The 27,509-nt window shown below is 41.9% G+C and overlaps 1 protein-coding gene across 4 annotated transcripts in view; it reads right to left on the reverse strand.

Moving 5' to 3' along the window:
* Positions 1–553: 553 nt before the first annotated feature.
* The window catches only part of CDKAL1 (CDK5 regulatory subunit associated protein 1 like 1), a 628,254-nt gene continuing 601,298 nt past the window's right edge, over positions 554–27,509 (reverse strand). For 3 of the 4 annotated variants that reach the window (XM_006093747.3, XM_023758088.1, XM_014460023.2), the window contains one exon: positions 1,478–1,665. In XM_006093747.3, coding sequence (XP_006093809.1) covers positions 1,492–1,665 — 174 coding nt within the window. In that variant the 3' untranslated portion in view covers positions 1,478–1,491. Of the gene's footprint in view, positions 1,666–27,509 lie in introns of all 4 variants that reach the window. The other variant, XM_006093745.3, reaches the window with a different exon arrangement.

The raw sequence follows: 27,509 nt of genomic DNA on the forward strand, positions 1-27,509 counted from the left end.
TGGGAGGGAGGGAGGGAGGGAGGGAGGGAGGGAGGGAGATATCTACTATTTATAAGCCACCCACTCTATGGCATTATTATAGCAGCCTGAGACCAATATGAGGCACAACAGCAGCTATATTTACAAAGTGCAGGTCAACTGTCCTATGGTGACGGACTCTGTATGAATCAGGATAGGCTAGGTTATAACTCCCAAATCTCAGTGGCTTAACACAACAGAGCACCTTCTTGCTCTACACACGCTGACAGGGACTCTGCTCCTCATGCTTACTTGGGTACCCCACCTGAGGGGGACTTCATCTTGGCACGCATATTAAATTAATTGGGGTGACATTGGTCAATAGGAGCATATAGGTTTCAGATGTGGATCTCTATGTTACAAGATCTGTATACTGCACCGTATGCCCACCACCCAAAGTCAAATCATCTTCTGTCACTGTCACCATATATTAGGCCCCCTTCACTCCCCACCCCCCAGACTTTGTTTTTTAAATGTGATTTCTTCTTAGACTCACATACCAGTTTCGGGAGAAATGTGCAAACTCACCAACTGATGACATAATTAAATTTTAATTCGGATTCCTTATAAGACACATAAAAGGCTGAAACATTTTGTGATAAAGGGAAGAGCTGAACAAGGGTGTGGGTTTAAAGAGGAAAAATGTCCTATGGTAACCACAGGGCACCTGATTTCCCTGTGCTGATACAATCCAAATAAGTTCTTCAAATTCTGATGATTTCTTATTACGCCAATTCCTTTCATTATGAAAGAAGCCACTTCCTTTAGTAAAGGCCAACGATGGCAGGTAGAAATAAACCTCTGATGCAATCGAGCAAAAATGTCCGAAAAGGGGCACAGTGTGAACCGGACTAATCCCGTTTTTGAAAGTGCATGGGCGCTAAGGAACTGGTACTTCCTCACTTCTCCACCGCTGCTGAGAGTCCTTTCAGTGGCAGAGTCATCCAGCCACCCGCCTCCCCCACACATTCCGAAAGGATTGAAGGTCCAAAAGTAGGCTTTGCTATAAACTTTTCAGGAACACATCTGCTGCGAGAAATAAGATGTCTGTAGCATCAGGACTCCGGACAAAGCATAAAGAAGGAGATGCATTTAAAAATGTTTATTAAAGGTTGAAAAGTCTTCCCACATAAGGAAGAGGTGACCAGGCCCACTCCTGTATGTCAGGTTCTGACCTGAAGATTGACGATTTAAAGAGGATGCAGCCACTTGCATTTCTTGCTAAAAATAAACCAAAAGGAGCTTAATGTGAAAGATAGGCTACGGGAGCTGTTATGAAGTTTGAGCTCGAATAACCAGTGGGCCCCACTCCACGTGAGACAGGGTGAGCTTCATCAAAAAGTGTGGCTAAAAGGCAGACAGGAGGCCAGTACAAATGACTGCCCTTTGAGAACTGATGTGGTTGCTTCCTGTTCACTGAAGACTTTAATTAGGAATTTATTCTTCTCTGCAGATGCTTCATTTAGTTGTGTTTTAATTATAGAGCTTGACAAAAAGAGCCAAAAGAAGAGCAAAGAGGGCGAGGCCCACAGACACCGTCAGTGCTCCGTCCTGACGGAGGCTTCGCAGCCGCAGCCCCACTCTGGAACCCGCTGAGTCGTGCTGGGACATGGAGCTCAGGGGACCCCCACACCTGCTTCTGAATTCCTAGAAAGAGAGAGACACAGGAGAAAATAATTTTAAAATGCAAAGAAAGCCCCTTATGCTATCAATCAAGTAATGGGTCCCAAGAAGGAACTTCTTTTTTTAAAAAAAAACACATTGAGATATAACTGACATATAACCTTGTCTTAGTTTCAAGTGTACAGCCTAATGCTTGAAGTCTGTATACACCGTGAATGACCACCACTGTAAGACCACTTAACATCTATCACCATGCCGAGTCACACATTTATTTGTCTTGTGATGAGAAGTTTCAGTGCATATATCCTTTTGAGTTAGTGTTTTTGAATATTTGGAAATATTCCTATAAGTGGAATAGCTGGATCACATAGTAGTTCTATTTTGAATTTTGTAAGGAACTTCCATACCTCTTTCCACAGTGGCTGGACCAATTTACATTCCTACCAACAGTGCACAAGGGTTCCCTTATCCACATCCTTGCCAACACTTACGTCTTGGCTTTTTAAGAATAGTGATTCTGACAGGTGTAAGGTGATACCTTCCTGTTGTCTGATTTGCATTTCCCTGAGGATAGTGATGTTGAGCATCGTTTTATGTACCTGCTAGCCATCTATATGTCTTCTTTGGAAAAATGTCTATTCGGAGCCTCTGTTCATTTTTTTTTCTATTGAATTGTATGAGTTCTTTATATATTTTGGATATTAACCCCTTATTAGATATCAGATATATAATTTGCAAATATTTTCTCCCATTTAGTACGTTGCCTTTTCATTTTGTTGATGTGTTACAGTAGAACCAAGTATATAAACCAAAAACAACTTTCATGTTCAGAAACTTTAGGGATCAGATTTCAATCAATTAAAGATAAATGAAGACAGTGGAGAAAGCTTAGCCTGGTTAGATGGTAACAAAAGTCCATCTCTAATTATTGCCCCTTCTCTAACAGTTACATACTTATTGTTGGGGAAGGGAAAGACAGGCTTTTTACCCTGAGCACATGTAACACCCACAGGCACAACTGGGACCAGTTCTAGGAATCCTAAGTGCCTGGGCTCTGGACTTTAACCCGAACCCTAACCCTTATCCTCTCTTTGCCGCCATACAAAATCACCTGTAAAATGGAGATGCTGTTAGTATTTGCACATCAATCGGTTGTTATGGGAATCAAATGAGAGAGTGTCTTAAACATTTAAAACTCAAATAAGGTATCTTGTGGTTCTCATGGAATATGTAAACTGCAGACATTCCTTTAACACAATTGCAAAGTCACTATTTTATTTGTTTTTCAAATGTGATTCATTGATTTAAGCTATATTTGTCCCTTAAACATACCATCAGGAGGCACACAGCATAATGAATGAGCAGACCAGAAACTGAGCCCAAGTTCAGACCTTCATCAGCCTTGTGACCTTGGGCAAGTGGTTTAAGCTCTCTAACCCTAACCAGCTCCTCTGTGAAGTAAGGAGACCAATATGTACCTGATGTTGTTGAAAGGCTTAGAAATGACATGCCCAGAGCCCAGGCAGAGTACCTGGAATATAGGTTTAAAATATACTTTTATTGATTTCAGAGAGGGAGAGAGAGATAAACATCAGTGATGAGAATCATTGATTGGCTGCCTCCTGCACGCCCCACAATGGGGATTGTGCCCTGAACGGGAATCGAACCATGACCTCCTGGTTCATAGGTCAATGCTCAACTACTGAGCCATGCCGGCCAGTGTATAGGTTTAAATTAAGGGCTGCTATTTTTTACATTCCAGTAGTGTGGCTTGGAAAACACTTGGACCACAGCACTCATCAATAGTCCCAACATGACAACGCCCTGTCCTGGGTACCACCCTCATAGCACTCGCCCACAGGGAGAAGCTATGCCCACTGGGAAGTCAGCACCTCTTATTCCCAGCCCTCAGTGAGTGAACCTTCTGGAAAGGCGCTTTATGAAACCATCCGATGTGAGAAGGGGAGACTGGGTTCCACAAGCTATGAAGTGGGATTCAACTCTCAGATGTGCTAGGGTCCACTTTCACCTGCTTTTTCTTTCGATATCTAATATTACGGTAATGCTGTTGTCAAGGAAACTACAAAGGAAAGAAAAATGTCACTGTAACCCCACAACTCTACCTAAAACACTTTGCCCTTGTTCTGTGCCCTGCCTGAACCAGCCACCTCCCCTCTACCCACTGTCTGCCCTCTGCCTTCTGTTCTTATGTTCTTTAAGGACACCCCAGCAGGAAAGCCGCCCTCCACTGGTGCACAGCAGGAAGGGTTAGGTGCACCCCTCTCGGGTTGAGCGTCCCGTTGGCTGGCTCCCATCACGGCACCTATCAACAGTAGTGCATGGCCTGTCTCTTGCTGTCTCCTGCATGATCCCAAGTGTGCTCCTGAGAGGGGGGCTGGCCTGGCTCTCCCATGGATGCCCAGGGCCCGGCATGGGGGAGGGGACAGGTAAATTGAAAGGATATTCCTTGGAGATATATATACACACATATATAAATAGTCTTTCCATATGAATTGCCATTTACCTATTCTTGTATTTCTTATTAGACTGTAAGGTAAATGGGACAAAGAATCAAATATCACCAGTGCTACATACACAGTATAAATATAAAACAGCATCATTGGGGGGAGACAACAATTTACTAGCAGAGAAGTAGCAAACTAACACGTTTTGTATTGCTACTCTAACACATTGCCACAAGCCCCAGGTCTGCCATTTGGCTTCTAGAACAATCCCAACTTTAAGTACTCACCCAGTTTCCCCCACTTTCAAGGCCACTAGCACTGGCTTTTTGATAAGCACCCCGATGATTTCCATTGGACCCCATGTATAATCTCAAGATCTTTAACTTAAACACATCCTCAAAATCCCTTTTGCCAGGTAGGGTAACCTTCACAGGTTCCCAGGATTAGGACATGAACATCTCGGGGGTACATCACTGCCTGCTACTCATGGCACATGTGATCCTCAAATGATCTCATTATCCCACCAGAAAGTGTGCTCAGTTCAGCAGAGCTGAACTAGCCGCACAAAAGAACGCTGTCCAACAGAAGCCTGACGCTCTACATGTTTACACGGCAGGGTGCACGGGGCACCCCTACCCCTGGTGACTGTATGGCTAGTGACCCTGAAGCTTCCTGGTGGAGGAAGAGGGGGCCTCCAGCGCTGGGCTTCTGCTAAATCCTTTTCCTTTCTCTGAGCTCATGTAGGCCGTCCCAGGTAGCTGCTTGCTGAGCAAATGGTCCTCCAGGGCCACACGTAGTTGTCCTACTCATAGCTCTTTCATCCAAAAGAAACAGGGACTTGAAGGAGAGGGCACCTAGGAGATGGTGGATCAATGTTCTCTAAAGGGATATTTGCATTTCTACTTGTTCCTTTGCGTTCCAGTTACAATCTCATATAGTTGCAAGTATCCTTCTCTGGGAGCTAGATGGGCTTGGCCTTCCAATGGAAGAAATCCGTGCTGTTCAGAAGAGGCTTCTCCTGCAGTTCCTCCTCTTTCTCATAAAAAATATTTGCATATTGTTGCCCTGGCCAGTTTTTCTCAGTGGTTGGAGTGTTGGTCCTCAGACTGAAGGGTTACATGTTGGATTCCCAGTCAAGGTCATGTACTAGTACCTAGGTGCAGGCTTGATCCCTAGCCCCGGTCAGGGTGTATACAGGAGGCAACCAATCAATGTGTCTCTCTCACATCGATGTTTCTCTCTGTCTCTCCCCCTCCCTTCCATTCTCTTTAAAAGTCAATGTGGGGAAAAATATCCTCAGGTGAGAATTAACAAAAATAAATAAATAAAAATGTTTGCATATTATAATATGTACTAGAGGCCTGGTGCACAGATTTGTGCACTCGTGGGGTCCCTCAGCCTGGCCTGTGCCTTTGTGCAATATGGGACCCCTTGGGGGATGTTGGACTGCCGGTTTCGGCCCTATCCTGGGGATCGGGCCAAAACTGAAAGTCCGAATCCCCCGAGTGATGTAGTAGTGTGTGAAGCCGGGCGGCCCGGGGAGGAGCCTGAGCCTGGGATGGACAGGTGCACCGCGCAGCTCCCACTCATCCAGGCCCTGCTGCACCTGCCACTGCCGTCCTTCCTAGCAATGCTGCGGAGGCAGGAGAGGCTCGCATCACTGCAGCTGCGCTTGGCAGCTGTGAGGCCGGTGTCTGGCGCCCTTCGGTCAGCTGAGCAGCGTGCCCGCTGTGGGAGCACACTGACCACCAGGGGGCAGCTCCTGCGTTGAGCATCTGCCCCCTGGTGGTCAGTGTGCGTCATAGCGACCAGTTGACCGGTCTTTTGGTCGCTTAGGCCTATATATATATATATATATATAGAGAGAGAGAGAGAGAGAGAGAGAGAGGCCCAGTACATGAAATTCATGCACTGAGGGGGGGTGGGGTATGTCCCTCAGCCCAGCCTGCACCCTCTCCAATCTGGGACCCCTTGGGGGCAGTCCGGCAGTCGGACATCCCTCTCACAATCCAGGACTGCTGGCTCCCAACCGCTCGCCTGCCTACCTGCCTGATTGCCCCTAACCACTTCTGCCTGCCAGCCTGATCACCCCCTAAACACGCCCCTACCAGCCTCATCGATGCCTAACTGCTCCCCTGCCAGCCCGATTGCCCCCAACTGCCCTCCCCTGCAGGCCTGATCTTTCCCCCAACTGCCCTCCCCTGCTGGCCTGGTCTCACCCCCAACGGCCCTCCCCTGCCACCCTGGTTGCCCCCAACTGCCATCTCCTGCCAGCCTGATCTCACCCCCAACGGCCCTCCCCTGCCGTCCTGATCTCTTCCCTAACTGCCCTACCCTGCCGGCCTGATTGCCCCTAACTGCCTCTGCCTGCCTCATCACCCCTAACTGCCCTCCCCTGCCAGCCTGATCACCCCTAACGGCCTCTGCCTCAGCCCCCACCACCATGGCTTTGTCCGGAAGGAAGCTTGATGTCCAGAAGATGGCCGGTTGACCTGGTCTAATTAGCATATTACCCTTTTATTAGTATAGATTGATTATATAGGATAGGATTGCTTAAATGGGGGAGAGGGGAAGCCTTTTTCAGCAGGAGGAGATGCTCTTGGCAGACAAAAACACATAATCCCTATATCTGGACTGATAGCCAGCTATATGCACTATACTGCCAAAGTGGTCATTAAAAAATTGAACTGCTTTCTTATACCTTATACCAAACAGCTGTTGCCCTTAAAACCCCTCCTCAGCCCCCATGTTAGGTTCTGCCTTCGCAGTTCACCCAGATTAGGTTCTGATTGGTCGGTTTCTATGCCAGACAGCATCTCTGGGCCTGGTCAAAGAGGCAGGGCTGATTAGCAGACCCCAAGGAGGTCCAGAGAGAAACCGAGACACGGCTGCTGGGGAAGCCTGGAGAGAAAGAGAGAGGCAATAGCTGATCAACAGCTGCTACAGAGGCTGCGGATCAGACCCTGCCTCTCTCTCTGCAGGCCTCTCTCCAGGACTGATCCGCAGCCCCCTCGGCAGTCAGTGCTGGATCACTGTGCCAGCACCAGATGCAGTCAGTGCTGGGTCACCACGGCAACCCAGCACTGACTTCTGGTGTTTGGTCGAGCCTTCGGTCATTACGGACCCTGGCTCTTTATATATAAGATTAAGGCCACAGAACCAGAAGCATAAGGATCCAGTAAGAAAAGTGGAGGACAGGCTCTATGCAAAAATTCTAAGTAGCATATTTATGGACACACCATGTGCCCACCATGCTCTAAGTACTCTAGATCCCTCTCTCCTTTATACCACCCAACCTCCTAGGGAGGTAGTTCACATGAACAAATCCCAACTTTAAGTACTCACCCAGTTTACAGATAGTAGGAATAAATGGTGAAGTGGATGAGAGGCTGGGCTTTAATCACGCTAAGGTTAGCCTTGGCAGTAACCTATCATTGATAATGCAATATAAAGAAATAAGAAAAAATCATGGCAGTACCTAATTATTAAAATGACTATCAAGATCAAGACCAAACAGACTTCCCCCTTTCTCTGCTACACAACCTCAGGAAGGCAATGGTGCTATTTTGTGTTTCTCTACGGAAGGACTGTCCAGGAGAGCCAGCCTCAGGTCGGGCGCACTCTGCACACTTGCCTTGCAGTTCTGAGCCTTGTGGAGAGTTTGCAAATGTGACCTGTAGATGGTACATTCCCGAGTATTCTCTGAACATACGCACACATACGTGATCTGCTCACATTAGAACATGTTGCAAAATGTGTTTTAATGAGGAACAGTTGGTCTGGTTCTGCTCAAATAAAAGATATCTCTGTAAGAGAGTTGCCACCTGTCTTCCCATCTTGCAGTGCAGCTTCTAAATGAGCTCTTCTGTCCCCGACACCTGCAGGTGTCACAGGGCCCTGAAATCATAGGCCACGTGCCAGCTCCCTTCCTGAAATTGACAGGCAACCTCGGTCCTGTGCTCGGTGTCACTGCCAGAGAGCAGGCACTGAGGGGAGTGAGGGTGCCAAGCTACCTTTCTCCACTATTCTTCTAAACATGCCTCAAATTGGGACCATCTTAATATCATATAACCAGGACTGCCTAATTATCTCCAAACCGAAGATGTTAGTATTTCCTAGCTTTTATAGTCTATGTAAATAATGTCCTATGCATTGTCCATGAGCATTACTGGTACGCTGGCATTTAATGGCCACAGCAATTAAACGTGGAATCAATTACATGTTTTCATTTGTTTTGAGAGGGCATTTACATTTTAAAACCTCTGTCACAGAGTTACATGATGACAGCACCGTACTGTCAAGCCCTTCTGTATCACTTTTGGGCATGAGCAATTATAAATCAGACATTATCCTTATGTAATTTTTCCTCCCCCTCTCACCTCAAATGCATAATTGCTGTCATTAGAAAGGCAAAGAAAATATTTTAAACCGGAACACACATACATACATACACACGCACATCACTATAACCTTGATTTTTTATCTTATTTTGGTGATAGCACAGTAAACACAAGGCTTTGCTAATAAGGCCAGACATGAATTATTAAACTATCTACCGTATGATCAAATGCATTTCAGATTATATTCTGAATTTTGCCTTGACGTTCACCAAAGGAAAAGATCTGACGTGCCCTCCATGAGCCTCTCTTTCAGAGTGCCCAACCCTCTGACTCGAACTGCACCAAATGGAAAAAAGAAATAATTATATCAAACACCAAAGCTCGCATCAGCCCGTCACTTAATTATGGCTTTATATAAGACCTCGCTTCATCCGACTCAGATATGAAAACAACTCAGCTCCCCATGTTTTTTACTGGATTCAAAATATTTCTCATGTATAAAATTTTCTCATGGCTCAGAGGCACTGTTAGAGCTTGAAGTAGAATCTAACAGCGATGAAGAGAAATAATTAGATGGCTCATAACTCAAGATAAATTAGAGTTTAGGATCTTTATTTTTAACAAAGCCTGGACATATGGCCTGTGCAGGAAATCTATCAAAACCAAATATGTGATAAAAAAAAAAAAAAAAAAAAAAAAAACCAAATATGTGATCAATGAGAGGAAGTTTTCTTAAAATATACATTATGCGGTGTAGCATACTATCAGAAAAGAACCTCAAAATCTCCTGATTTTGAAAGATTTACTTTAAATACAAAATTACCTTCATATTCGAAAGCTATCTTGATCACAATTGCATTATACACTGCAAAATATAGCACCTCCTAAGGTAAGCTTCCCTAATGCAAACTGCTGCGTGAGTCCCAGGTAACAAGGAGTGGACAAAGGTGGCGCTCAGCATTTGCAATGCCTTCCTAACCCTCTAGCTGTGGGAGTCTATCTGAATACCCCCAGTTTCTTTGAAGTTCTTAATCTTTAACTTAGCACCAATGTGCATTCAAATGAGCTTACATATTCCTAATTTTTGACTTGTTACATTGATGAAAATAAGGGGGATGTTGCAGGACAAAAGAATCAGATCTAGAATTAATAACACGGTATAGAAATCTTTGCTAACAGTACTGCATTGTCATTTGTTTTTACATAACTTCTCTAGTTCTACAAAAAATGAGAGGTTGCAAGCTTTGCCAAAGGTATGCTATCAGAGATCTGGCATCTTAGCTGGAGATACATTTATTTTTATTTCTTTATTGTTACTAAATATTTTTTTTCTCAAAAGAGGAGGTTTTCTTATTATCCATACTTAAGAAAATTATTCTAGAACTTATGTAGGTCTCTCTTTTGCCAACTAAGTATCAGCCATAGATGTATAGACAAGTATAGACACACACACACACACACACACACACACACACACACACACGACCTTGAAATAAAGAAGGAACCAGGAGGCTCACATAGAACTATGCAGTTTCTAATCGCAATGTTCATACAGTGCCAGAAATCTGAACTCATCTATTCCAAATTATTGGCTGAAGCTAAGCATTAGTACAAACTAAAGCTGCTCCACAGGTGTGACAAAGCTGAAAGAAGAAAGAAAAAGTTAACCGGGTCAAGATGCTCTACTGATGATGAAGTCCTTTTAATAATCTCTTCAACCACAACTAAAACCATCCTCCTTCCATGGAGTGTACACAGGAAGCTGTGAACTAGGATGTTGAGGAACATAACAATTGCGTGTATTAAAGTTAATCTTTAAGTAATCAATTCAACTCAAAATAATTACTCCTAAGAATTTCTTTCAACTAGGTAACCATGAAAGTGTGTTGGCAGATGTTTGTGCTTTAAATGAAAAAGAAGCCATGCTGTTAACAGCTATTACAATGCAACCCTCTCATCCTGTTCCAAGTACCATTTTCAATGACACCGGAGATATGGTTTTAGCATCATTGAGCTCCATGAACTGCATAAAATGAATAAAGGAGATGGCAGGTACTTTGTTTTGTCTCAGAGAGTCTCATAAATGATGAGCTAACATGTAAAATGTTTCCTATAATACACCATGATATTCAGTTTGGAAAATTGAGATAAACTAGTTAAGAACATGGCACATTCTAACTATAATTACACTGAACTCAGTCACCTGGAGAAAGTTCACATCTCTACCTTTTTTCCTATCACTTTGAAAGTTCCATTATGTGTACTTCCAAAAATCCACTCCAAGGAATGCCTGTTTTCTCTTTCTATTTTTATTTTGAATACGGACAGTTTTTATAAAGAAAGAACAACAATCCTATCAAAGTCACTTAAAATAACTGGAAGATTAATATTAAGAAACTTAATAATTTATATGACTAAAAAAGTGTGGTGGGCAGCCTCTAAAACAGCCCCCAATGATCCCTACCTCCTGATATTCACGTGCTTGTGTAATACCTTTCCCTTGACCATGGGCTAAACTTACTGACATGCTTCTAATTAACACTCTACATAAATGATGGGGTGTCACTCCTGAAATTAGGTTACAAAAAAACTGTGGCTTCTCTCTTCCTCACTCTGTTTGCTTGCTCTGTGGGAAGCCAGCTGCCAAGTGTGGGCTGCCCTATGCAGAGCCCCCATGAGAAGTCACAGAGGGAGACCCCGATCAACAGCCAACAAAGGACCAAGACCTTGATTTAATAACCCATGAGAGAGAAAATGTTGGCATCAACTCACAGGTGGACTCAGAAGCATGCCCTTCCCCAGCTGAGCTCTCAGTTGAGACAGCACCCCTGGCTGACACCCTGACTGCAACTTCATGACAGGCATCAATCCAGAGGCACCCAGCTAAGCAGTATCCAGATTTCTGACTCACTGAAGCTCTCGGATAATAAATGTTTATTGTTTTAAGCTGCTAAATTTTGAGGTAATTTGTTATACAGCAAGACATAACTAACAAAAAATATGCCAGGTAGAGGGCTAGAAACTGATTCACATGTAAGTTTAAATATTATTTATAACAGAGGCATTGCAGACCAAGGAAAGATAGGCTTTCAATAAAATTTTCTGAATCAATTCATTATACACTCATAAAACAATGAATTTAGCCCCTACCTACCATGCTTAAAAATCTATTACAGATAGACTGATTTCTTACCTAGCAAAGGCAAAACTGGAAAAATTTAGAAGATAATATGGGCTGAAATCTGTCTAATCCACAAGGATAGGAAAATAGTTCTTAAATCACAAAAATACACACAGTCCTATGGCCACCAAAAAGAAGTTAAAATACAAGCCAGAAACTGGGAGAAGACATTTGTTTCACATATAGCTGATTTTATATAAAGAAATCCTAAAAATCAATAAGATGGTGTCAATTCAATAGAAGGAAAATGAGCAAAAGATTTACACAGACTCTTTATTGAAGAGGAAATCTGAATAAATATATAAAGAAACCAATCAATATAGTGTCCAACTTCATTCATAATTAAGAGAAAAACAAGTTGAAAATACAATGAGATAACAATTCTCCACCAGGTTGGCAAAAAGTAAGAGGTCTACCAATGTAAGTGTGGATGAGAATGCAGAGGCAACCAGACCACGTCAGCACTGCTGCGAGTGGGGATCTAAATAAACTAACATAACCATCTTGGGAAACAGTATCTGGTAAAGTGGGAGTGGTGCACACCTGACAACCCCACAATCCCACTCTTGGGTGTGTCATCAAGACTACGGAAGCCATTGCAAGTACGGGTCAATCTCAAGTCCCCATCATGGCTGATGGGATTTGAGTTAGAAGCTCTACCATGGTTTAGAGTAGAGAGGGAGGTGGGGGAGGGGCTGGTCAAAGGTAGAATGAAGTAGCCCTGGGATGTGAGGCTCAAGCTGTGGGGCCGGGGCTTCCTGAGAACATTAGCTTTCCAAGCTGTTGCCCTAATAACCGGTTTCTTTTTTAATATGGGTCCCAGTAACTAACCTACCTCTTCTCCTTTAACATTTCTCCTTTTCTTTCAATTCCTAAGGTGTTCCTCACTACCTTTTAAAAGATTACTGGCCAACATGGAAAACAGATGGGACATAAAGGGCCACTCAGTTGCCAATAACACATCTCATTTTTCACTTGGGTTCTATGGGATAAGATCAGTTCCTGTATTCATTTCCTACGGCTGCTGTAACAAATTACCACAAACCGAGTGGCTTAAAACAACACAAACTTATCATATTACAATTGTGGAGCTCAGCAGTCTGAAAGGGGTCTCACTGGACTACCATGAAATGAGGTGCTGTCCTCCTTCTGGAGGTTCTAGGGGAGATTCACTTCTTTGCCTTTTCCAGCTTGCATTCCTTGCTCCTGACCCTCGTGCCCCCCTCCCCGCCCTTTCCATGGCCATAAGTCAGAAATCTCTTCACTCTGACCTCTGATTCTCCTGCTGCCCTCTACTTTTAAGGACTATCTTGATTACACTGGGCCCACCTGGATAATCCAGGATAATCTCCTTAATCTAAGGTCAACTGATTAGCAAATTTAATTCCATGTATAACATAACCCCTGGGTCACCATGGAACCTAGCACATTCACAGGTTCTGGGAACTAGATGTGGACATCTTGGGGCTGTTTTCCTGCCTACCACAGGCCCCAAGGGTGATAATGTTGAGTTGAGCCATGGGGTACACACATCTCAGAGAACAACACCATACTCTAGCGTACTTAATGTTTCCCAATAGAGGACCATGAGAAAACCCCTTAACTTCTACTAACTTTTACATTTTGGATTCCTTATGTGAAAATGAGGTTTTTGTTTTTTTTTCTAAAAACTAGATCCAACCCTTCTAGTTCTACAACTCAATATCTAAAAATAAGACATTGAGTTGTAGAGCTGGAGTGACTGGATCTAAGGCTCAAGCAGATGTGAATACTTGTGGGGCTACAGAAAGAGGGTGGAGAGATGTGCAGCCCACAAGCAAAAAAGCCAGGATTTCATAGCGTGTGGCAGGATGAGTATATTCATGGTCCCAGTTCTTCAGACTGCCTGTGTCTGTGCCTTCTATCACATAGCTATGTAATGCTCTCCCTGGCCTTGACCATGTGACTTACTTTGGCCAATGGGATGCTATAAAAAATAATGCATGCTGTGAAACTGAGCATTTCTGTGTGCTGTTCTTCTTCCTCTGCCTTCACCATGAGAACATGCCCTACAGCCTGTTATAGGATGAGATCCATGGAGAAGGACAGACTCATCCAAGTCATCCTCGCTGAGGCCATCTAGATCTGTCAGCGGAAGTACTGGGCATGTCAGCCAGCCCACCAAGATGAGAAGAGCTGCTCAGACACCCTACAGCTGACTGCAGACACATGAGTGAGCCTCGTCGAGATTAGCTGAACTCTACTAAGGTTTTGTGGTTGTCTGTCACGAGGCATTTATAGTATAGCTAACTGATAACATAGAATGACAAGATATTTGGCCTTCCACTCCTGTTTAGTAAGGGATGTACATATGTCTCCAGCACAAATACATTCACTCAATGGACATTTACTAAATATCTGCTCCATGCCAGGCACTGTTCTAGACATTAAGGGCAAAGAAGCTAATGAAGCACAACATACCAGCCCTCATGGATGGGCTTCCATTTTAATAACTGGAGACAAGGAAACACATACATATTTGATGTGTCTGATGATGAGCTGTATCATGGAGAAAAATAGCGTACGAATAGAAGGAAAATGAGCAAAAACACAATGATAACACAATTGTTATCTCATTGAGCAATTTTTTGTAATTTTTAAGTGCACAATTCAGTGGCTGTGACAGATGATGGGGGTGGCATTTTACAGAGGGTTACTCAGGAAGGTCTCACTGATAAGGTAGTCTTTCAGCAGAGACCTGCATGAAGGAGACAGCAGACATGTCACACAGGCATCTGGGAGAAGCACCTTCTAAGTAGAGGGACTAGCAAGGGGAAAGTTCCTCTTGAGGGCGGGTACCTGGTGTGTTTAATTCAAGGAGCAGCATGAAGGCCAGTGTAGCTAGTCCAGCGTATTTCAGGGGGAGATGGTCAATGAAGCAATGAGGGGTCAGGACACTAGGTCTCATAGGCCATTTCAGGACATTGGCTTCCACTCTGAGCATGAGTGGAAAACCCTATAGGTTTTTCCTTTTAATTTTTTATTGTGTTCAGATATATGTAACATAAAATTTATTGTTTTTGTAATTTTTAAGTGCACAATTCAGTGGCATTAATTACAGTCCTCATGTTGTACAGCCATTATCACTGTCAATTCTTAAGATTTTTTTAACACTTCAAACAGAAACACTGTAACCAGTAAGAAATAACTCCTCATCTCCAAACTTAGTCCCTGACAAGCTCTAATCTACTTCCTGTTTCTATGAATTTGCCTATTCCAGATCTTTCATAAATATTTGTCCTTTTTTTGTGTCTGGCTTATTTAACTTAGCATAATGTTTTCAAGGTTCATCCATGTGGTTGAATTATGTATCAGAATTTCATTCCTTTTTATGGATGAATGAAATTCTACTGTATGTATATATCATATATTATGTACTCATTGGTTGATAGACACTTGGGTTGTTTCTACCTTTTGATTATTATGAATAATGCTGCTATGGACATTGGTATACTAGTACAAGTACCTATTTGAATGCCTGTTTCAATTTCTTGGGTACATGTGCTGGGTCATATGGAATCCTTGATGGGTGTGAGCTGAAGAGAGACATGATCTGGTCTACTTAGAGGGCAGGAACAGGGAGACTGATTAGGTAGGTTGTGTTTACTTTCAGATAATATAGAAAAGAAAAAATCACCTCCTCAGGAATATTTAGAAGAAAAAGATCTGTAGCAAACAATGCTACCGTGCTCCATAGATGCTCTGTGGTTGTTTAGAGGAACTAGCCTCTTCTGAGGGATAAGAGAAAAGACAAAGCAACTCAGTCAATCAAAAAGGGGAACTTAATCACAATCACAAAGTATTAATTTTAGGCAACTATACTTCACAAATGCTGTTGCTGGTTATAAATGTGCCTGAAAAGACCAGTGACCAGTCCTCTTCTCACGGTGTATATGTGATGTGGGTAGAGCCCATGCCCATAGACGTGATATTACCAGTACCTTGATTCACTAGGCCTAGATAAATCTTCACAGGCTATCACCATGCCACCAATTTCACCCACATATCCACTGATCCCTTCCTATATGCCAGGTACTGCTCTGAATGTTTTCCATGCTTTATCTCACTTCACTGTCAAGATCACTCTATCAAATAGATTCGATTGCCCCTAATTTATAAAGATAGTGACCAGCCAATGACCCCAGTTAGTTAGGGATAGAAGCAAAATTCCAAATCCACACAGCATGACCCCCAAGCTCCTGTGCTCAAGGGGAAACTTAATTCTTTTGAAATGGATGTTTGCAAGAAAGAAGTCCTTGGAGCCAGAGCCTCTAGGAGAAAAGGCCGATGATGATAAAATATACCTGCAATAGTCTTTGCTTTTCTGGTCCCTGAATTTCTTGCAAGTGGTGGCAAATGTGAAAGGCACTGCATCCTGTTTTTATAGATTGACTTCCTACCAGATAACTGTCAACTTGACATATGGCTTGAATATTTACGTTTCTCAGTAATTTTGTAGAATTGTACTGAGGAGACAGAGGGACAGGAGAAATTTGTTTCTCCAAGGCCCTTTAAATTTAAAACACTGAAACTATGTTAGAAAACAAAGATATTCATGGTTCTATTATTTTAGGCACAACTCAAAGTCAATACCCTGAGTATGACAGGAGAAACATGCTATCACTTTCATCACGAGAAAGTAAAAGGAAAGAAAACTAAAATTTATGGTTAGAAGCATGCCCGGCTGTAAAGTACACATCCTTACAGTTCCCATGAAAAGAATTTAAATTTGCAAGATTACTATCAGTTTAAAAAGGGGCTTTTGCAATCTGCTTATCGAGATGTCAAATGACTTCAAAGAGCAGGTTGGGTGGCTTGCCTACAACGATTTTAGCTCTTGAAAAATATTTTAATTTCCTAGGTTGAAGTAACAGAAGATTTTAACCTATTTTTGTATTCTCAACTTTCCAGCCTCTGGTTGAGAAACCATCTCATACACCCTGCATACCACTGAAAGCCAAGTTCATTCAACAAATATGTACTGAGCACCACATCTGAGCCTGGAGCTGGTGATGAAACAAACAGGTAGCCCTGCTCTTATGAGCTTTTCTTCACTGTTACACTAGGGCTCAAAAACTTTCCAACATGCATGGTAGAAACTTCTATTATTCATTCTTATGTTCTTATTCATACAGGAGTATGTATTTCCCAAGTTCTTGAAATTAGGTGGGGCCATGTGAATAGTTCTGGCCAATGGATGTGAAAAGAAATACCACATGCCATTCCAGTACCGAGGTGATGAAAAGCCTGGTTCTTTAGCAATTCCCTTCTTGCAGTCAACCTGGGGCCCTGAGCGACTGTATGGAACAGACAGTCTCCGATTCCAAACTGCCCACTAAATGCTACAGATGTGCTGTAGTATGAGCAGGAAATAAACCTTTGTTATGTCAAGCCTGAGATTTCAGAGCTATTTGGTTATTGCACGACATCTTAAAAGCTGGGCCCTAACTTATCATGGACTAATACATGTGTTTTATTGTCTAATGCAGTGGTCGGCAAACTGTGGCCCCTTGAGTGTGGCTCTTCCACAAAATACCACGTGCAGGCGCGCACGTACAGTGTGATTGAAACTTCGTGGCCACACTCAAGGGGCCAAAGAGCCGCATGTGGCTCATGAGCTGCAGTTTGCCGACCACTGGTCTAAAGTATTAGCTATACGTTTTCTATTTGACTTCAACATCCAAAGGCTCCACTCTTTAGAGAACATGATTTTCCACTGCCTTCCCATTTGCTGAGGGATGCCCAAATAAAGTCAGATTTATTCCTATGCATTGTGTCACTCTGTGAACATTAATTTCTCATTGAGAAAAATGTCCTTCTTATTTGCCTGATTACCCTCAAAGTCCAGTTCTAATCTCGCCACGTCCATGAAACCTTCTGTAGTAGAAATTGTTTGCTCTCTCCACACAGACAGTTCTCCACAGAACGAACATAGATTCCGAGGAACATTTCCCATCCTCCTTTGTCCCTGAGGGTGCAAACTTGAGACCCAGGTTCCATATTCAGATGCAACACATGTGAGACACTGATTATGAAGCAAGATCCATGAGGAAGCAGACAGGGCTTGAGACCTCTGCTTGCTAGGCAGGGGGCAGAGGTAACATCTCCTACCAGCAGCCTCTATGTGGTTATGGGTATTATTTTCTGAAAAACTCAGAGAGTCTACTTCACAGCCCTTCTAACAATTCTGTGAACTATCTAGTACCTCTTTTTAAACTCCTTCTGTTTAAACTCACTGAACTGTTCTCTGTTGTCTGTAAAGAATGCAGACACATACATTTCCTGAGACCACAAGCATTCAGAGGTCGCCTATCTTCCAATCGCTTATGATCTGATATCATCTAATTTGGCACTTGATATATTATAGATTTTGTTTCATACCCACCTATCTTTTCTCCCCAACCAGACTGACATATCCTTGAGGGCAAGAATCACATTCCAGGCCACCTGTATCCTAGGCCGCCTGTATCCTAGGCCGCCTGTATCCTAGGCCGCCTGTCTCCCAGGCAGTGCTTAGCACAGCACTGGCCCTACTTTAGGAAATTGATGGGATGACCATATAATTCATCATCCAAACTAGGACACTTTGGGGAGTGAAAAAAAGGGCACTGTTATTAATTAGATCAGGACAAAGGGTATAAACCAGTCCTGGACAAACCAAGACACACTGCCATACCTGGCATTATAATTTTTGACTGAGTGAAAATGAAAGACATTTGAAGGAAAAGTAATATAGTAAAAATCAGGCATGAAAGACACCTGGCACCTGGTTACATCATCACAGGGATAACATTCTCCTGGAGTATCCCTAGACCCAGCCCCAGGACACTGGCTCAGATGACCGTTCAGGTCTGGAGGTTTTGAAATATGGCGTTGCTTTTCATAAGGAAGCTTTTTCCATTTGGCGCTTTTATGATGAAGAATAACTTTTGTTCCCAATAAATTTGTTTAGATTTGGTAAAAATCACCCATAAAACTAACTACAAGAGCAATTATGCTGCACAGAGTGGCTACTGAACCTACATAAGACCCTCTCTCTCAACCCAATCCCTCTTAAAAGTGTCACAATTACCAGAAGAACATCCAGACTAAAATCTCCTCAACAGTTAAGAATCGCTTTCATTATTTCTATCTCCAATATTTAGTCCAGTGCCTAGAAAATATTGCTGAATAAATGCTGACACTAATTGTAAGAAGCCAGGCATTACCTGCATGCTGTATGTGTCAGCAATTCAGGTTCAGGTGGCCTGATTCTCTTCTCTTGCCCTCAGCCCTTCCTTACTCTGGGCATCTGCTCATGCCTTTGTGCGGCTTGCTATTCCTCCTATCCCCTCCACCCCCCAATGTGGGCAGAGCACAGAGAGGCAGGAAGGCCAATGCCCCTCTAAGATGCCTCTTTGTGAGTGTGCACAGCAATGTAATGAATACTTCATGTGTTCTAGGTGCCTTGGCCCAGGCTAGAATAAAAAGTTGAGATAATACAGGTAGAAAGCCTTAAAACTAAGCACATAGTAGAGGCTCACTAAATGTAGCTATTATTATCAAGTCAAAATTAGTTCCTTGGTGCAGGCAATTCCCCTCACCAAGCCTCAGCTACGAGCCTCAGGAGGAGGGAAATTATCATCAGTGATTGTACAATTAGTGAGGGAAGTGAAATGAAAGCTAATTGTTTAGCATCAGCTAGCTCTGCTGATACTTTGGATGGCACTCAAATTGCTACATGAAAGGTACTGCAAACATAGCAAACACGTTTTGAACTGACATAATCATACTAGTTCGGCTGTAATGCCCAATTAAAACATAGCTCAGCAGCACAGAACAAAAGCTATGCATCTAGACTGTGAAACCCAAATATTTCCTAATGGACCTACAAAAGAGACTAATTAGATGCAATATGAAAGAAATGCACTAAATATTAAATGTACTGTGGTATTAATTGTTGGTGACACCACTTTAACATATGGGCAGTGAAGAAGAAAGACACTAGGAAAACTGCTTGGGATTGGAGCCAGTATCTTTGGGGTGGGAGGAAAATAGGAAGGAACACACCCTCATTTGCCGCTAACACGGTTAGCTGATCTGTTTGAAATTAGATCCACTTTCAACTGTTTTAACTTAATTATTAAGCCATTTCTTAACCTCATGGATGCAGTTTTCATGTGCTTTCAAATCTGGCCCTGAACTAATAGACCCTTTCACTTCAATGGTTTTGGAAATGAACGTGAGATGGAGAGGAAAGCATTTTAACGGTGTTTTTCTAAGGGTCAAAGCTCTGAAAATATAGTATAGCCTGTACATAAAACTCAGCACACCTGCATATCCTGCTGGCCTTTGTCTGGTAATGAGGCGAACCATGCCACCCTGGCAGACTTGTGCTTCCTTTCCGAGCGCAGTGGGCTGTGCTGGTGCTGAGCTATCTAACTGCTCAAGTGAATCCATCATTAGGATCAAAGTCCCATAGATGAGAAACAGGAGGCAGCCAGGCACCCCAGGGCGCCTTCCTTTCTTTGTGAGGAACAGAAAGATAGGCCCAGCTCTCATTCTACATTAACTCTCTTAAAAAGGGGCATAAAGAATAAGAGGAAGAAATGTCTGTCAGAAGAACAGCCAATGCTGTAAGGTTGTTCTTGAGTCTCTGTTACTGTGTCACTCTCATTATGTGGAGGAACCTCCTAAGATGGCCTGTTTCACCTGCCATTTTGTAGGAAATCATGGCTGACAACTGTAGCATTTGAATAAGGGGTTGTACAATTTTTACCTTCATTGCTTACACTAAAACAACACCTTAACATATATCAAAAATTAATAATGATAATATTAGTAGTAGCCAACAATTATTCACTGCTAAGCCATTTCCATGTAAATCCTACAAAGTAGGTACTATCATCCCTATTTACAGAAGAGAGAACAGGGGGAGAGAGGTTGAGTAACTTGCCCAAGGTCATATTTCTTGTAAGTGGTGAAACAAGTATTCAAACCCAGAAAAATCAGAACCTAGAATCCATGTTCTTTTTTCATAAATATTTTTATTGATTTCAGAGAGAAAGAGAGATAGAAACATCAATGATGAGAGACAATCACTGACCAGCTGCCTCCTGCATGCCCCCTATCCGGGGGTTGAGGTGGGGAGGGAATCACGCACAGCCCAACCACTGAGCCACACCATCCAGGTTAGAATCCATGTTCTTAACTGCTATATTACTCTATAGAGTGAAAACCAATGAAAGCAAAGTATTTTTTAAAGTAAAGAAAAAAAATTAAAATAAGAGCCAGGAAAACACTGGTTTTTAAAGCTATACTTATTGAACCCCTTCATCAAGTATTAATACAACAACTTTGCACCAGGCACTTTGTCCACATTATCCAATTTAATCCTCTGTGAGAAGTTATGTCCATTTCACAAATGAAGAATCTGTGATTCAATAAGTCATCTGTGCAACATCACAGGAATTGTTATTGCAATTTGAACCCAAAGCTGACAGACTCCAAATCTTGAACTCTTTGCACAAATCCATCCTACTTCTTCTTTCTTAAAAGCAATTCTTTATTACTAGGAATAAATTCAAAAAGAGAAAAACTTTGGAGTAAAACTGACTACTTATAAGTTTAGAATTAGGTGAGAATTTTTTTTTTTCTGGTCTATTTCTACCAGGCACAAAATAGCTCTGACTTTTTAAGTACTGATTTTAGAAATTATAGTTCTCAAGTGATTTGTTAGAACATGGGCCATATAAGGAGACAGAACACCAGGAGTGAAATGAGTCAGCCTTTATGAATGGTCAGTGTTCCTGATCTCTCGTCTTCCTCAGGCAGACATGCAGCTCGAGTAGCACTTGTAACAGAACACAGAGAAGGTTCCTCCACATATGAGAGTGACAAAGTAACAGACTCAAGAACAACCTTACAGCATTGGCTGTAAGATGATTAATACTGTCCATTCTCTCATCATTTTAATTTTCTTCTTTCTCTCTCTCTCTCTCTCTCTCTCTCTCTCTCTCTCTCTCTCTCTCTTGTGTATACCTGGTGTAAGCTTACTTTGGTATATAAAAGAAAACTACCATCCAGGAATGATCAAATAAGACTCTTGCAATTTAAAAGGCAAGGGGTATAGGCATGGACTTAAAAACCCAGGCTAACCTCACACTCATCAGGATGGCTACTACCAAAACCAACAAACAATACCCACCAGAAAATAACAAGTGTTGGCAAGAATGTGGAGGAATTGGAACCCTTGTGTACTGTTTGTGGGAATATGAAAATTGTACAGCCACTGTGGGAAATAGTATGGTGGTTCCTAAAATAAAATAAAAAATGTAACTACCAAATGATCTAGTAGTTCCACTCTGGTTATGTACCCAAAAGAATTGAAAGCAGGATCTCAAAGAGATATCTGTACAACCACATTCATACGAGCATTATTAGTAAGAGCCAAAAGGTGCAGGCAACCCCAGTGTTCACCGACAGATAAATGGATAAACACAATGTGGCATATACAGACAATGGAATATTACTCAGCCTTTGTAAGGAAGGAAATTCTGACAAGTGCTACAACATAGATGAACTTTGAGAAAGTTAGGCTAAGTGAAAAAGCCAGTCAGAAAAAGACAAATACTGTATGATTCCTCTCATGTGAGGTATCCAGAATAGGGGCTGGGGAGAGGGGTGAATGGGGAGCTATTTAATGGGTACAAAGTTTCAGTTTTGCAGGATGAAAAAGTTATGGAGAGGGTTGCACACCAGTGTGAATGTTCTTAACACTCCTAAACTGTACACTTAAAAATGCGATGTTATGTATACTTTACTGCCGGGAGCCGGTCCATCCTTGCTGCTTGACACAGTCGCTGCAGAGAAGAAACATCTGCACAGCATATGTTTCAAGGGACCTGGCGTATATGGCATACTGTTCTTAATATGTTTGTTCCCCTTAGCGCTATGTGTTTTAACCAAGGTTGTTTTCCCAGGTAGGGATTTTTCCCTGAAGTTAGGGAGGGGATAAAACCTCTTAACTAAGTGCCAGGCGGTAGTTAATCACTTTAACTACAAACAATCACGCTTAAGCTACATAATCTTTACTCCCTGGAATGGAGATAAGAAACGCCCTAACCTTTGCAATAGAAATTGACAGGATTAAAATCAACTGGTATAAATACAGATGTAACAAGACAACAGGACAGAGAACCTAGAGAGAGAACCTAGAGACAGGACTTGGCTGGAGATCCTACACAGAACCTAGAGACAGAACCTAGCGAGAGAACATGGCAAAAGTTCCTGGACAGAACCTGGCTACAGATCTTGGCTGGAGAACCTAGACAGAACATGGCAACCGAACCTGGCTAGAACCTGGCTGGAGAAGCTGGCTGGAGAAGCTGGATGGAGAACCTAGCAAGAGAACATGGCTACAGAACCTGGCTGGAGATCCTGACCAGGACTTGGCTGGATCCCAACCAGAACTTCGCTGGAGATCCTGACCAGAACTCGGCTGGAGTTCCTGGCTAGAGATCCTGGCTAGGCTGCTGATCAACTGAACACTGTCTCCGTGTCATTCCTTCATCGCCGACTCCGTCCACACCTTTGGGGACCCCTGGACCTGCTGGGGTTGGACCCCAGCACTTTACCACAATTCAAAAATAAAAACACAAGCTTGAAAGTTGCTAAGACCTGGATATAAATCCTGGCTTGCCTTTCCTACCTTCTAATTTTGTGACTCTGGATAAGTTATTTATTGAGTTACTAATGCTCAGATTCCTTATTTGTGAAATAGAGATAACAGTACCATCCTCATAGGGTTATGAGGGTGACTTGAGTGCATATGTGCAGATATTTAGCGTAGTACTTAGCCCATAATAAGAACCACATAAGTGGCGTTGAGTCATAGCAGTAGGCTTGGGGTATGTAGCCAATGGCAGACTGGTATTGAGGGAGGAAAAATCCCTTGCTATCTCTCAAGAGGTCACATGAGGAGGGAAATCCCCCTTGGGTTTGGCTCTCAGCCTTGAAAGCTCAGAAACTAAAATTCACCCACAGAAGAGACCACATTGATAGGACATAGAAAACCAACTTATTAACAACACACTTAGAGAGGTCTGAACGACCGTTCTCTTCCTGCAAGCAGATTTGCATAGGAAAAAGCAAATTATGATTAGAAGGTTGCCTGGTAAGCATGAACTCAATCAACAAAGGGAAGTAAATACAAGGAAGCTCTAATGGCACCAGGCTAAGGTAAATGAATGCCATCATTTCCAAATTGAAATGGTCTTCAGACTTTTTGAAGTCAATTGGCAAAGATGTCCTCTCTTCTGGGCTGCAGGTGATCACTGCCAATGTGAGCTTCTGGACCTTCTTTGTTTTGCTTACATGACTGACCACTCCTACCTTCAAATGTCCTAAATGTTGCAGTCAATTCTTGTAGGCCCAGGGGCTAATTAATTCTGTCTTTTCTTTGACCAAAAAGATGTTGGATCTCATACAGGGCAATGTTATTCATCTCAAATACTAGAGCAATATAGACTTTAATGTATTTTGTTTAATAGCCTAATAAAAATCATTAAAAATATTCACTGAGTTTCTATATACTGCCAGGCAGTAACCATCAAAATATATTGTTCAATGAAATAGCAAAAGTATGTACAATTTATCTCAGAAGGAGATGAAAAACATATGTACGTGTATTTATTTATATTGTTAAAACAAACCAATGAGAGAATAAACTGAAAACTAAAACAAAAAAAATGCTTAAATAGATAAGGGAGGGAACTAGGTGGAGAGGGAACAGTAGAAGTAGAAGGTAGACTCCTCAGAACATACCTTTGTAGATTTAAATTTGTAAAAGATTTTACATAATTATGAAACAAATTTAATTTTAAAAATTCTAAAAATTGGAAACAAAGCAAAACAAATGATCTTAACTGTGCATTGCTTTGCTGGTATAACCATAGGGAGAGGAACAATCTCAGATGATTTTAAAACCAATATTTGCCTATACATCCTTGGAGGGATAAACCCTCAGAACAAAAACAACTTTGAAACCACCATGACAATTTGAAGTATTTTTAGCAATCACATATTGGTGGTCATATTGGTATGGTTATTATGAGACAGTTATATGAGTATTACAAGATAAAGCAAGTGAGTGATTAAGTTACGTTATTGGGAACTGGGATTTTCAATGTGAAAGAAAGACGTTACAGATGTAAGACAGAAAATTCCTGAAGATGACTTGGATGACAGCATGAATTAGGGGGGAAAAGAGAATATTATCAACTATCAGAGACTTCAGGACCTACATCAAAAGTATTGAGGAACCAATCTGATGCACCTCCATGGTCTAAAAATGCAACCATTTGAGCACCAATTACCAGTATAATAACGGCAATGGATAAAAACACATCAAATTTACAGAAACCTATACGTTCATAGTGACAACTCAAAAAACCCTCACTGGTTAGTTTTGGAAGATGCTAGACAACAACTCAACTTTTGAAAACTGGTAAATAGAGAGAATCAAGCTCTTTCCTCACCATTCCTTTAGGAACTGTACATCACGGTGAACAAAAATTGTAAGAGAAAGTTAGTCTTCATAGCAGTACGTTTAGCTAATACATGAGGAAGGAAAGGCGGAATCAGGAAGCCACTATTTGCAACCCCTCGTGCCTTAATGAATCTCGGCCAACCACTAACACCATAAAGGGAGACAACCAGACATTGTCATATGCCACATAATGGAAATACACAGCATCATATGGAATAATCTTGTAAAAAACTCCAATCTGAATCTGATTAAGCCTCAAATATAACAACTTATTTGTAAAACAAACAGGCAACGCAGAACCCTGTTAAACTGTATGGGAGGATGCAATTAGCAAATTCCACACTGTGGGAAATGCCACAGTACAAACAACCTGGTTTCCTCCACAAATAAACTGCAATGCAAGAAGGGAAACGAGAGAGCAGACAGATTAAAAATGACTTCGAAGACACACCAAGTAATTGCAATGAATGGGACTTATTTGCCTCCTGATTCAAATAAACTGTTTTAAAAAACTGCAAAATTTGAATATCGCTGGATAAAGAATTAATGTTAATTATTTTTAGAAGTAATAATACATTGTGGCTATGTGTTTATTAAAAGAAACTTCATTTCTTAGAGATATTTTCTGATATATTTAGATGAAATGGAGTAATAAATGAGATTTCCTGGAAACTAGCCGGGAGGATGGGCTGAATAAGAGCACAGGTGACGTAAGATCAGCTATGAGTCGACAATTATTAAAAGTGGATGACGGCTGAGATCCTTGTATTATTCTCTGTACTTTTGTATACGTTTGAAAATTTCAAGAATAGAAAATTTCCATAATAGAGATAAAACAATTCACTGATCCCAATCTTTGATAATGGTCATGGATTTGGTACAGTTGATGTTAGGCCCTGATTACACATAGGTTTTCTTCAGATGAAATGAATGACTGGACAGCATAACAATTTTCTAAGGGAACTTCGGTTATATATAAAGATCATCACGTTGAACAGGCTATGTTCTCACAAATTTAGGTTCTACGAGAAAGCATGGTAAAGATATCAATGCTCTTAACATCTTCAAACTGTGTTTTTCTCAAGGTTCCTAGTCCTCTGACACCTTTCACTAATAAATTCCTGCCCCACTCCCCCGACACCCACCAACACCCACCCACATCCACATACAGCTTTTGCCTATCTCCACCACCATTTTTATAATAACCTTCTTAAGAATTACTGCTTCCCATTCCCTTCTTCCTCCTAAGTCTCCTGACAGTTTCCAGACAAAAGTTTTTGACCTATCCTTTCTTTGATTTTTATGCATATTGAAAATATTTTATTGATTTTTAGAGAAAGAGGAAGGGAGAAAGAGAGAGAAACACTGATCATCTGCCTCCTGCATACCCCTACCTGGGATTGAACCAGCAACCCGGGCATGTGCCCTGACCTGGAATCAAACCGGCAACCTTTCGGTGCACAGCACAACACCCAACCAACTGAGCCACACCCACCAGGGCTCTCTGATTTATATGTATCCCTTTGAACTCTATGAGCCGTCCATTGGATAACTTTTATATAACCTTTTTTCTAAAATGAATTATCCTTAAAAGATATTATTCAGAAATGTTCCCTATCAGGTTGGAGGTGGCATTTTCGCTCCCATCTTCCCTACTGTTATTCAGACTAATTTCATCTATTTTTCCTATTCTCTCCTTCTTCTATTCCTCCATTCCTCTACCCAAACTGAAAAGAAGAACAGTAATAATCATAAAAATATGTCACTAAGTATTGTTTCCACTAGAATATCATTTCTTAGAGGGCAGCAACCTTTTGACTTTATTATGGCTTTCTTTTTCCATCATGTTCTGGGCAACTATTATTATTTGAAAATACAAGGTCTGTTTTCTATTAATATTTATAGAATCTACAGTCCTGCCACAGGGTAGGCATTCAATCCATTTTTATCAAATGCAATATTTCAATCACAGAATCTCAGAGACAACCTGTGAGATGCGCGAAAGGTCACAAAAACCCGTTACAGCAAATTCTATAGTCCGGAGCTCGTGACCCGCCCGGGCTGGGCTTCTGCCCCATCTGCTATTCTCACCATCTGATGAAAAACGTCACAGGGCCTAAAGTCAGACTAAAGAAGCCCAACGTAGCAGGGACTAAATACTTAAAGATTAATCATAACATTCCCAATTAAGAAAATGCATTTACTAAGGAAAATAATTTGTAACACAATATTTTGCTTTAGGTGCTTTGGCCTCTCCAGAATTCTTTACGACGTGTGTAGGGAAGGTTATCATACCAGAAAACTCAGGAAAGCCT

Source organism: Myotis lucifugus, unplaced genomic scaffold (assembly GCF_000147115.1).
Source record: "Myotis lucifugus unplaced genomic scaffold, Myoluc2.0 scaffold_122, whole genome shotgun sequence".
In the NCBI taxonomy this organism is placed as follows: Eukaryota; Metazoa; Chordata; class Mammalia; order Chiroptera; family Vespertilionidae; genus Myotis; species Myotis lucifugus.